Genomic DNA, 12,209 nt, shown 5'->3' on the forward strand with positions numbered 1-12,209 from the left:
GTTTATCCCGCCCCTCAGATTGAGCCCTGCCAATGGGGAGTTCCCAGACCCAACTTCTGGATGTGGGTCTGGCTTGTCAGGCTAGGAGGTGGAAGCAAAGGGAACACCACAGTCATTAGTATTTCTAGATGATGTAGGTTCATGGCAAGAGAAGACATCTAATGTGTTAATAAAACAACTTCTCGACTATTACGTACCTTTAGTTTGTAACATTTCCTGTAATTATGGAAGACAAAGTATATATATAATAAAATAAAAAAGGAAAGAAAATAATTTCACTCACTTCTTATAAAAACTATTGATTAGTGTAAAGTCACTTACATTATACAAACTGTAAAGATGAAGTTTGTATTTTGTGTATTGGCGTTTGATGCTAGTGTTTTTACTCTCAGTGTGTTCTGAGTGACAGTGTGTGTCTCAGTGTGTTCTCAGTGATGGTGTGTGTGTGTCTGTGTGTGTGTCTCAGTGAGGATTGTTCTGAGTGTTTCCCGGCACTGAGCCTGTTCTGAGACCTGTGTGTGAAGAGTTGTGTTGCTGTGTATCAACCCTGTTTGAGTCGTGACTCACTCGGATCTTTAACTCTTTAAATTAACTCATGAGTCGCGAGTCTCTAGTTTTGTGGGTCAAACAACCTCAGGACTTCCATCCAGGAGACCGGGCTTCTTGACCCATTAGAAAAGAAAAGGGAACAGAGAGTTTTTAACTTTGGAGAACAAACGGAGCTACGTCACATTCTGCGTCACCATGGTAACCTTCAGGAAGTGAAGTAACGTCTGATTTGAACCCAAACCTCCATTTTTTTATCATCATAATAGTTTTGGTGTCTAAACTTAACCAAACTGGGACCTCTTCACAACGTTAACCACGTGTTTAAAACCACGACAGTTACCTTCTCTGGTTTAGATATGAGGACAAAAAGCTCTCCTGTGGGTCGGATTAGAGGGGGGGGCAAATGACAGGTATCATGGGGTGTGGTTTGGAGGACTGAGGGGGGCTTCTAATTTGAAATCTCTACAAGAGTTACACAGATTGTGACATGACTTTACCATTTGAGATATTAAAGTAAATATAACACTCCTACAAACTGCACTGGCTGGGTGGATTTGGTTTGGCACACACACACACACACACACACACACACACACACACACACACACACACACACACACACACACACCGTGAGCAGCTTTGATTTACAGTTTACAGCTCCGATGGTATTCATAGTTAGTTTTTTTCCTCTTTTGTGCCTGGTTTATTGTTTGTTTTTCATTTTCTATTTGAACATCCTGATTTTTATTTGCACATTCCATCCATTAAAGTCCATGTAAAGCAGCATGTAACTGCCTTTAACAGCATATGTGACTGAGAGGCTGCAGAGAACTACACTAGAAACACTATATTATTCAGTATCTTAGAAAGAGAATTACATTCAGAGCATTTTTACATAGTGTTGTCTCGGTCTCAGAGAAAAAGAACTGGATTTTATTTCAACACCACCACTGTGGGGATATAACCTAATTGCCCGTGCATTTACTGATTTATTTTCATTTTTACATCATTGCTAATGTCAGCTCCGACATTCGCCCCACGCCGTAGTACCGCCCCCTCCCTTTGGATGAGAGAGGTAGAGATGTGAGCGTATGGCTTCTATTAGTGTCTTCAGTGGTTCCCAAAGCCCAAGATGACCTCCTGAAGTCACCTGAGTATATATATACTATAATACTCTAACCAATTCCCTCACCTGTAAAGGACTATGTCACTGATCTTTTGACTTCCTGTCAAGACTGAACCTGCGCTAGACTTGGTAGACATGGGGGCAGGAGTGATCCTGTCTCCAGTTATTATTTATTGTATGATAAATAAAATGCTCTTATCCATGTGCTGGTTCGGGCCTCTTGTACCTGTAGATATCAGAGGCTCGTTTAGGTTCGTATGTTAAGCCAAACGCCTCCGGAGGCATTCATGGTCCCTCTTTATCGTCCTTCTTGGAATCTTAAATCTGGAAGTTAAATCTGTAAGCTGCAGAAAGAATTAGCAAAGAGAGGAAGGTGGCAGAAAAGAAATTTACTTTGTTTGAGTATTTTTTTTTTTTGCCACTTACTACTTTTATTCCACTGCATTTATTGTTTAGTTTCTTTAGAAATCAAGATTTTGGCACACAAAGTATACAAGGAGCTTATCAAATGTGTTTTGCAGTTTATACAGTACAGCTAAAACATTTAGTCCAATAATTAATCAATTTACTCTATTGTATTAATGGGCAACTATTTTGATAAGCAAAAAATGAGGAATGTGATGGTTTAAATTACCTTAAGAGGAAAGAAAAGAGGAAAATTTAGTTAGACCATAACGTTCTATAGGATATGATATAAAAATTGTTACTTTTGGAGATGACACAAAATATAGTTTTTGATATTACTGCTGTGAGAATACGCACAATTGTAAAAAAAAAAAAAAAAAAAAAAAGAAATTGATTGTTATCGATTTCCATTTGAATGATCTGATATCAATTCATAAAATCCAGAGAACAATCTCTTAATATTTGCCTTTTGCATGGAGCTTTAACCCCGTCAGTGCCGCGTGGCCTTTTGTTCTTAGTGTAACGAGATCTTGCCATGTGAGAGACGAGCAAACCTTAGATCTTAGAATCAAAACATAGTCAGAGCTGCTCCACTGAAGGCAGCGCCTGACCTAAAGCCAGATATCTGGTTGTATTTCAGATTTACAAACTATAAAGACAGAGAAGACACATGCAGGTCTTGACTTATATCGCCTGGGACTGTACGGATACAAATACAGATATAAGCCTTCATGCTAACTAAAAGAAATAAGTCACTTATGTCGACATGACGCATACCGTTTCTGCAGCACACCCTCTGAACTAAAGTATTAGTGTCCCTGAAATATCCCAAATTGATATATATATAAATCAAATCGGAAATCAAATGTATTCCTGAAATCAGTGCTAATGTGAAGTTATTAATTGAACACGTTGTCTTTTTCAGTCAAAGATCAGTTTTACTCCTCTTAATAATGCTTCATACTGTACAATGTTAAGACCTGGAGTTTGGCTCTTTTAAAACAGTAAAACACTTTCACTTCCTTTTATCTAGAGTCGTTTCTGCTTATTATCAAGTTGCAACATTTAGGGAAAAAAAACATGTATCTTTCAGGGTTACAGCACATGTCTTTCAGCCTTTATGTAGTCTCCAAAAAATTGGAGTTAGTGAGCAATAAATACAACTTCTGCTTTATATACACTACCATTTCAAAGTTTGGAATCATCTGTTATATTTTAGGTTGTTTCTTTTCCTTCAATATAAACAATTTGAACATAAAAACTGCATAATTCAAACATTTACATTTGATTTTCTTTTGGAATGACAATATTCAAGTTTCAATTTAGTCAATCATCACTTTTGTTCTTTTTTAAAATCTTAAATTCAAAACTTTTACTTGAAGCAGAGTACTTTTTTACAGAGTACCTCTAAGTTAAAGATGGGTGGTTCTTCACCCCTGGTTACCTGTAGGGAGGCCAGTGATCCTCTCTCCATCAGCTCCATCACCACACCAAGCTGTGCTGAAAAGCCAGACTTGGTGTTTGGCGGTAGACCCTTGAAGACCCCTAGGACACAAATAACTTCTTCTTGCATCCTCTTGATCTCACGCAGCAAAGATGCATTGGTCCTGTGTGTGTTTGTTTGCATTATAAGTGATTCACACAACTTAATGTAATTACAAACAGAAAACTCTTTGTAAGCACTTACCCGTCGTCATGACGAAGCAGTTTAATGGCCACGTCACAGGCCCACTGACGATGCCTGGCTTTGTAGATTTGTCCGAAACCTCCGGAGCCAATCACCTTCCAGTCCTGGAGGCTGGAGTCTTCAATAAACTGTTCCATAGTTCACTGTAGTAGCAAATTACTTATTATCATGATAATTAGTTTAGTGACTCCAACATGTGTTTGTACAATGGAAATAAATGCACAAAATCCAAGATGGCTGACTCCTGCTGGGTGACAGGAGATGATAGCAATGATCCCATCAAATTTTGAACATAAAAGGAACTTTATCACAACCCAAAGTGTGCTTTTTGGGGGGGCGCTATGGAGCCCATTGGCTGCACTCAGTCATTTTACTTTGATACTTTAAGTACATTTAGCTGATAATACTTTTTGCTTTTACCACAGTAACAATTTCAAGGCAGAACTTCAATTTGTACTAATAAGTCATTTGATGGTACTTTTACTGCAGTACAGAATGATCTTATGGTAATTCTGTCATGCAGTAAAAGTACATACAACTCACTGTCAAAGTACAACTGGGTTCTGGATCAAAGCTTTCCGACCAGTTTGGACCCTCCCTGTTTTTCACTGATGTGAACTCAGAGAACATTCTGCTGTTGTTTAGACCTGAGAACTACCAACAGTAATACATGCTAATCATTCTCAAACCATCTCCTTTAACTCAGATGGACACTCATTAGAATCATAGTCTATCTCTAAAAATCTGAAGAACAACCCAGAAAGAACCATTTCTTCTGTCCAGTCAAACAGATTGAATCAAAGTGATTCTGTTCATCAACCATTTCCAGATTCCTCTGGTCAGATTCTCACCTGCTGAAGTCTCTTCAGGTCACTTTCCAGACACTTTCCTCCTTCATGTGTCGAGGAAACTCTGGGGAGAAGAAGCTGCTCATTGGCCCTCGTCAGTCCTGGTGTCGATGTGCATTTGATCTGAAGACGCCGTCACAGTTCATAACTTCAGAGTCAGAGAGACGTCAGAACCAGTCCAACCTGTCCACACACCCAGTCAGTGTGAGAGAAGTCCCCCATCAGATGATGGAGTTCTACTATCTGTCCACTAGATGGAGCTAACTGACCATCTAATGAGATAAAGATCAGCAACTGGTACAGCAGCAGATATCTCTCCAAGTGGCCTCCGTGTCACATATTACTTTGATACTTTAAGTACATTTACCTGTTAATATTTACTACCTTAATACTTTATTTACACGGCTTGTTTTTGTCCAACATTTACCTTTACATGTAGCGCTCCCTCACTCTTGGCTGAGAAGAAAATCTCCAAATTAAAACAATAAAATCATCTTTCTCCTGACTGCAGCTCGCAAATCAACACAGCAAAAGCAACAACGTTAAAAATACATTTAAATATCTTCTCATATTTGTTGACGGGTCTCTAGAGCACAGGCGGCATCTGACCTGTGTGACCTCATGTTGCAGTGGATTGTGGGATACGCTTCATGCTGGAAGCTGCACTTTATATTCTAGCTGGAAGGAAATAAAAGGGGGGTGCGTGGGATTGCCCCCTTTCTGGTCTACATGTCCCTGCCTCTGCTGATTTATTTTTATGTCCGGTGGGAACATAATGTACCCACCGTACATCAAGTTATTAATGCTGCTTCACCAATAGAACATATATTATATACCTAAAATAGAAGTATTTTAACTCTACTGGCGGCTACATTGCACGCGTAACATAAGCAGAGCTGATGTTCCAACACTACGCTTCCACCATAACCATCAGACTGGAGACAGCAGGCAGAGAGCAGCGTAGTGGTGCATATGCTCCACACAGATCCAATCTACAAGCTAGAAACAGGACAGGCTTCTATTTAGAGTTTTACCAGAGGTGTGTGTGGCCCTTTCACACAGAAATGGATCATAAAGTGTCTATATTTCTTTTAAATGAAACTACCGATATACAGGAAACAACTTAATGACTGTCAGTGAGCGTGTTGGCAGTTTGGTTTGGAGAGTTTGTGTTTTTATTTCTTGTTTCCCTCCCCTGCGTCCTCTGACAACAGCTGACAGTAGATTAACCTTTTCACAGCTCTGTGCCGGCTCCAAAAAAACTGAAGAAACAACAACAATCCCAAAGCAAAAGCTCTCCGTCTGGCCTGTGACTCCCACAATCCTCCACCGTGTGGCGCTGCAGGTGGAGCCGGTTAAAAGATACATTCCACGGCACATACGCTCCGCTAACAGTCTGCATACGTTACGCCTTCACTGTAGCCAAAGCGTGAGTAAAGCTCTGTAACGTCAACAGTCTTTAGTGGGGGGGGAGAGAAACTGGGAGATGCTACAGAGATCTGTTGGATCAGCAGCAGTTTGAAGATGTGTTTAGAGGCCAAGAGGGGACTGGGAGCTCCATATCCATGGGACTGAAAGGGGGGGGTCATTATGGCACGTTTTCTTTTGTTGTGCATGATTAAAAAAAATACAATCTGACAGCATTTTGGAGCATTATTATGACCATATCTGTGTCTAAAACAGTTAGTTGTGATGTTCAGATTGATTTCACATCCACTTGGCTTCGGTACTGTCCAAACCTGCTGGAGTCTGTGATGAAGACTGAAGCTAAAAGTTCAGATATAATATTCACAAAGTCAACATGAATTAAAGTGGTTGGACTCCCAGTGTGTGTGTTGGTTGGCTGTCCCAGCTGATTTCTGCTGATTGGAAACATCTCCAACTTTCCATCCGACAACTGAAGAAGGAAAGTGAACCGACAGCAGCACCTGTCTGTCCATCAGTCACCTGGAGCAGGGGGGGGGGACACACTGAAAGGTTGCTTCTGCCTCAAAAATACTGGATTTCAATTCTATCTGACAGATTATAGCCCACAAGAACTTAACCAGTTTACATACATTTTTTAAGAAGCAATACATCCATAAAATGCACGTTTCCACTTGCCAAAAAGTGATCGTAGCTTCTAGCTTGTGTTTGAACGGTTGTTTCTGAAGAGAAGATGAGAGCGAGCAAACAAGACACATGTTCATGTCTTAATCATCAAAATAATCTGCCTCAGGTTGAGCAGAATAAAAGTGAAATAAAACGTGACAAAACTAAACTAAAGATTAAAGTTAAAGTAGCAATAGGCTACCACAGTGTAGAAATACTCTGTTACAAGTAAAGATCCTGCAGTAGAAAGTCTACTGGAGTCAAAGTAGGCAACATACTTACTCAGTACTAACTTGAAGTATTCAAAGTACTCACTGTGTACATTTCAGAGTGTGAAATTATGGAGCCTTCAAGGTTCTGAAAGATGATATATTTTCTATTTTAGGCACAAGCCTTATTATGGTGTGCAACAAGATTAAAATGATAGATGTTTAAAGCCTTCAGTCTGAAAAGGTTTAATGAACAGGCTCTTTTAGCGCGTTCATGAACAACACTGATGAGCAAGTTGATCAAAAGTATGAAAGAGACCAACAGGTTCTCTTCCAAGTGAATTAGAGTTCGGTTCTATATTGTTATTGTATATCTATCTATCTATCTATATATATATATATATATTAGAACAGTTTCCACTTTTGCAAATTTTTTGCACAACTTCACCTTCTTCACATTGAAGCCTGCAATTCAGTGTAGTAGACAGCTTTTCAGAAAACCTTTAAATATTCCACTTTAGTATCACACATTTGGTATTATTTATCATGTTAAAGAAATGTAAACTAATTAATACTTTTCCAACTATTCTTACTGCTTCCCCTTCTTTCGCATTAAAAGCCAGTAATCTAGTTAAACTTTAGCAATTTAGATTTTCTGCAGGAAATGCATTTTGTAGTTACTTTTCAGATGAGTTTTTACCCTTCCTTCATGTTTGTGATAAACTGAAGTATGATGTCATAAGAGTGTCATAAAAAAAGAATAAACCTGTAAAAAAGGAATAAACTAAATGTCGAAGTTCAATTCAATTCAGTTTATTTAAGAACAAGACAGATCAAATTAATAAAACAAATGATTATACATGGGTTATAAATTCCAGAATAAGCCAAAAGCTCGCAAACGTCCCCCCCGAATACAACCAGCTGTTCCCATGTGTCTAATCCACTGATGAAGCCTGTGGGATACTATCTATCTATTTTTTTTTTCCTAAAGAAGATTGTGCTCCTCCTAATGCATGTGTGTCTATGGAGGCAGAAGGTCTATCCACAATTAAAATCTGAATTTCTCGCTGAATTTCCAACTGATTTTAAAGCGGTTTACTACAAATGCCAGACATGTATTTATAATACAGGATACTTGATGAAATTAAAAAGGCAGGTTTTCTAACCAAACTTTTTCAAAATATTTTGAAGCTAGTGACAGTCTGCTGATTTACGCTAGAGTTTAGATTCTCTGCCCAAGCCCGAGGAGAGAACAGGAGAATTACCTTTGAGCAAGTTTGGAGGAAAGTCGGAGGTATGGAACCATTTTAAACAAGTTGTGGGAAGTGAAAATAAAACGGAGAAGTGGATGATGAAGAGACACATGAAGCAGGCTCGCCGTGGCAGAAAAGATGATAGTCAGCCTTCAACCTCCTCTTCTGTTACTTCTCCAAGCGTAGGCTCCCCCTGAGGGCGAGGCAAGTGGGCCAGCCCTCACAAAGAAATACGTTGAGTTTTTTACGTTTCTTCATTCAGATCCATTTGCGATCTGTTCCATTCTGAATAAACTAACAGAGCAGTTTACATGCTTCGCTCCTGTTGCATTATTCATTAAGATCATTTTAAACAGATTTCTGCAGTTCAAACAACTCTGAATTGTAGTTGAGAACGTCAGTTATGACGGCCCACGGATTAAAAAAGTGTCGGGTTGAAATCGGGCTCGGGCTCATAATTCCAGTTAATGTGTCGGGCCGGGCTCGGACACAACGTGCACGGGCTCGGGCTGGGTCGGGCTTGATTTTTTGGGCCCGATCTAAGCTCTAATTTACGCCTTGATACAATTTAAACAGGTGAGTTATATAAACAGTTGTTATGAAGTGGGAAATTAGCTTCATAGACCAAAACTGTTTTTTTGTACCAGGCTGTAAACATTTATATATTTCTGATGTAAAGTCTGGATTTTTCCACATGGGGGTCTATGGGGAATGATGTGAGGAACTGTTCAGTGACACACATAACAAACATCGTTTTCAGCATCTTAATGAGATATTAATAATCACTCAAATAAAACATACATGACCTGATACAAGCTAGCATTAGCTCAATTCAGTATCAGGACAGTCACTTAACTTACTGTTAGCTTAAAAGAAGGATTAATGTTACCTTTTGTGATACTAAATTCAACACTTTATTAATAGTATAATATTGTAAAACACATTTTTCATCCGTGAAATGTTATTCCATGTTGCTTAGTTTAGCATTTCTTTCACATGAACATCCAAAAGCAGTACAACTATCTTTTTCTGAGTCTTTAAGATCAGTTGTCTGTCCCAAGATGGCGGCGGCACAGACACAGTTTAAACACATTAACTGTTCGTCATTTTTTAAGCAGCAGCAGCAGCAAACATGTTCTGATTAAAGCTGGTCAGTTATGAAGGTTTGCTTTGTCGTCTTAAGTGACAATAAACTGAATATTTAAGCAGCTTGACATCACCTTAGTAAACAGTGATGGGGATTTTTGTAAATGCTATTTACAAGGTGATTAATTAAGAACAACAAATACTTCTTTGTTGCAGCATTAGTTAAAAAGCACAAGCAGTTGATCCCTGAAATCAGAATATTATATTACAAACTAATTTTGAGTGGAATAAACCCCTTCAAAGGGAGGGAGTGTAGTGTGTAGTCCTAGCCAGGATAACATCCATGCTGTTCAGAAGATAAAGTTACTGCTGGTCAGCCTTCAATGTGGAGAGAAGATCAGAAAATAACAACACAGCTATCAGGGCATGAGGAGGAGGCAGGAGGAAACAGCTTGGCTCGGAAACATGTTCACTACGAGGCAGTGTGAATGAGCTGGTGTTTTTTAAGGTGACTACTCTGAGAAAAAGTTTCCCCACATTGTTCACACCAGTACGGCTTCTCTCCAGTGTGAACACGTCTGAGAGAAAGGTTACTACTATGAGAAAAAGTTTTACAACATAGATCACAGCTGTACGGCTTCTCTCCAGTGTGAATGCGTTGATGTTTTTTAAGGGCCCCATTATCAGAAAAAGTCTCCCCACATTGTTCACACCAGTACGGCTTCTCTCCAGTGTGAACACGTCGGTGAGATTTAAGGTGACTGCTCTGAGAAAAGGTTTTACCACATAGATCACAGCTGTACGGCTTCTCTCCAGTGTGAATGCGTTGATGTGTTTTAAGGTGACTACTCCGAGAAAAAGTTTTCCCACATAGATCACAGCTGTACGGCTTCTCTCCAGTGTGAACGCGCTGGTGAAATTTAAGGCTACCACTCTGAGAAAAGGTTTTACCACATTGATCACAGCTGTGTAGATTGTCTCCAGAGTGAACACGCTGGTGAGATTTAAGGTTATCACTCCTAGAAAAGGTTTTACCACATAGATCACAGCTGTAAGGCTTTTCTTCAGTGTGAATGCGTTGATGTATTTTTAGGTTAACCTGTTGTGTGAAAGCTGCCCCACATTGATCACAGCTGTGTAGATTGTCTCCAGAGTGAACTCTCTGATGAATCTTTAAATATCCAGATGTTGTGAAAGATTTGTCACAGTGTTGACAGTGGTGATGTTTGGGTCCCTCTCCTCCTCTCCGTTTCTATAGCAACAGACAAACAGAGAGACTTATTGAACAACCTTCTTAAACCCTGGACTTGCTAGTTATTAGGGCGGCATGATATAAGGAAAATATGCAGTATATGCTGTAACGCTGTTGAATATCGCAATAATGATATAACTTGTGATAAATAAACAGATATTAAAATGTAATCTACTCAGTTCTGCTGCTTTCAGTATTCTGATAAAAAAAAAAAAAAAATTGCTCGTTACATTTTAAAGAAATTACGAAAAAGTGAAGCCATAGCCGCTTTCCGACCGGAGGGATTTTTGCAGTTCCTAGAACATAAAATTCCTAGAACTGTATTTCTCTCTTGTTCCGACTGGACCAATTTTAAGTTTCTCTGGCCGCAGTTCCTGTAACTCTTTCAGCTCCTACTTCAGCATATGAACTAGAGATGGTCAAATACCATTTTTTGCTTCCCGATACCGATTCCGATACCTGAAATTGCGTATCAGCCGATAACGAGTACCGATCCGATACCAGTGTGTCATACATTTTATTATGTTTTAACAGCTGTATACTACTATCCCTGTATGGATGTGATATGATTTCTATCTTTGTTGTCGGTCTGCCTCAGGTTAAACTCTTTGTGAAACATGAACAAACAATGAATGCCACAGAACTTTCTTTTATTCTCCAGTTTGACAGTCAGTTACAAAGGAAAAAGAACATAAATAAACTACTTTAATGTAGATTTTCTTTAGGGCTTTATTACGTGGTATCGGATCGGTGCATAAACTCCAGTACTTCCCGATACCGATAGGAGCGTTTTAGGCAGTATCGGAGCCGATACCGATACTGGTATCGGAACATCTCTAATATGGACCTAGGTCAATGAGGGTCAGGTTTCCGGTACAGACAGACCAACAACGGGACAATTTTATTATTTTATTCATCACTAATTTCACTTCTGACAACGTTTTAGGCGAGAAATGAACTGTTTAGATTTCGAATATAGGCAGTCTTGCGAAAATTGATGCTGAATTGACAATTTGCTTCAAAGTTTTCAGAGTTGAGAAGCTCCATGAAGTGAGGCGACAGTCGGCAGGCGCCTGCCCCGGCCCGCTAGCTCTACGCTCGGCCAGTCATGATCAGAGTCCCCGCTGTAAGCTGGAGGTCTCTCAGACCACTCTCGTTGATAAGAGGCTTTTATTTCGCTGTTGACGGTTCGTTTGTTTAAATATCCCAACACATGTCCATCATAAGATTAACGGGAACCTGTGGTTAACTGTCTTTTTGGAGTTAAACTCCACAAGCGTGTCCTGCGGCCGGCCGGCCACCCACACACACACACACACACACAGTCTCACACACACACACAGTCTCACATAGTCACACACACACACAGCGTAACAGGCAGCAGCGGGGGAGAGAGAGATATGTTTCTCTTCGGGAGACTTGTTAAAATTATGACAAATATGCTATATACATTAGATTTAGTGTTCAGTTCATATTTTTTTGGTGCATTTGTTTTCTAATTTTAATGCTATAAAGACCGTTGCCATGCTTGCATCACTCCCTTACCCCTCCTACCAGTCCATACGGCCACTTGGCCAGTGCGAATGCAATTGGAAAAAACTGTTTTGGGGGAGAGTGGTTAGTAGATCCGTTTAGTAGTGGACTTTTCTTATAACTACGTTCCTGTAGCTACTTGGTCGGAAAGAGGCTCATGAGGTTCTTTG

At 39.6% G+C, this 12,209-nt stretch overlaps 3 protein-coding genes across 3 annotated transcripts in view; 1 reads left to right on the forward strand and 2 right to left on the reverse strand.

Annotated features, from left to right (window-relative positions):
• Positions 1-4,684, reverse strand: part of LOC114552950 (protein NLRC3) — a 32,794-nt gene extending 28,110 nt beyond the window's left edge. Inside the window, exons 1-2 of the mRNA XM_028574045.1 lie at positions 4,619-4,684; positions 3,768-3,910 (exon numbers count right to left, since the gene is read on the reverse strand). Of these exons, the coding sequence (XP_028429846.1) occupies positions 3,768-3,777 (10 nt within the window). The 5' untranslated portion in view covers positions 3,778-3,910; positions 4,619-4,684. The remainder of the gene's footprint in view (positions 1-3,767; positions 3,911-4,618) is intronic.
• LOC114553116 (zinc finger protein 271) overlaps positions 1-12,209 on the forward strand; it is a 687,947-nt gene that overhangs the window by 230,625 nt on the left and 445,113 nt on the right. The window lies entirely within an intron of this gene.
• The window catches only part of LOC114552951 (zinc finger protein 493), a 60,892-nt gene continuing 57,542 nt past the window's right edge, over positions 8,860-12,209 (reverse strand). The window contains exon 6 of the mRNA XM_028574046.1: positions 8,860-10,506. Coding sequence (XP_028429847.1) covers positions 9,727-10,506 — 780 coding nt within the window. The 3' untranslated portion in view covers positions 8,860-9,726. The remainder of the gene's footprint in view (positions 10,507-12,209) is intronic.

Source organism: Perca flavescens, chromosome 3 (assembly GCF_004354835.1).
Source record: "Perca flavescens isolate YP-PL-M2 chromosome 3, PFLA_1.0, whole genome shotgun sequence".
NCBI classification, from domain to species: Eukaryota; Metazoa; Chordata; class Actinopteri; order Perciformes; family Percidae; genus Perca; species Perca flavescens.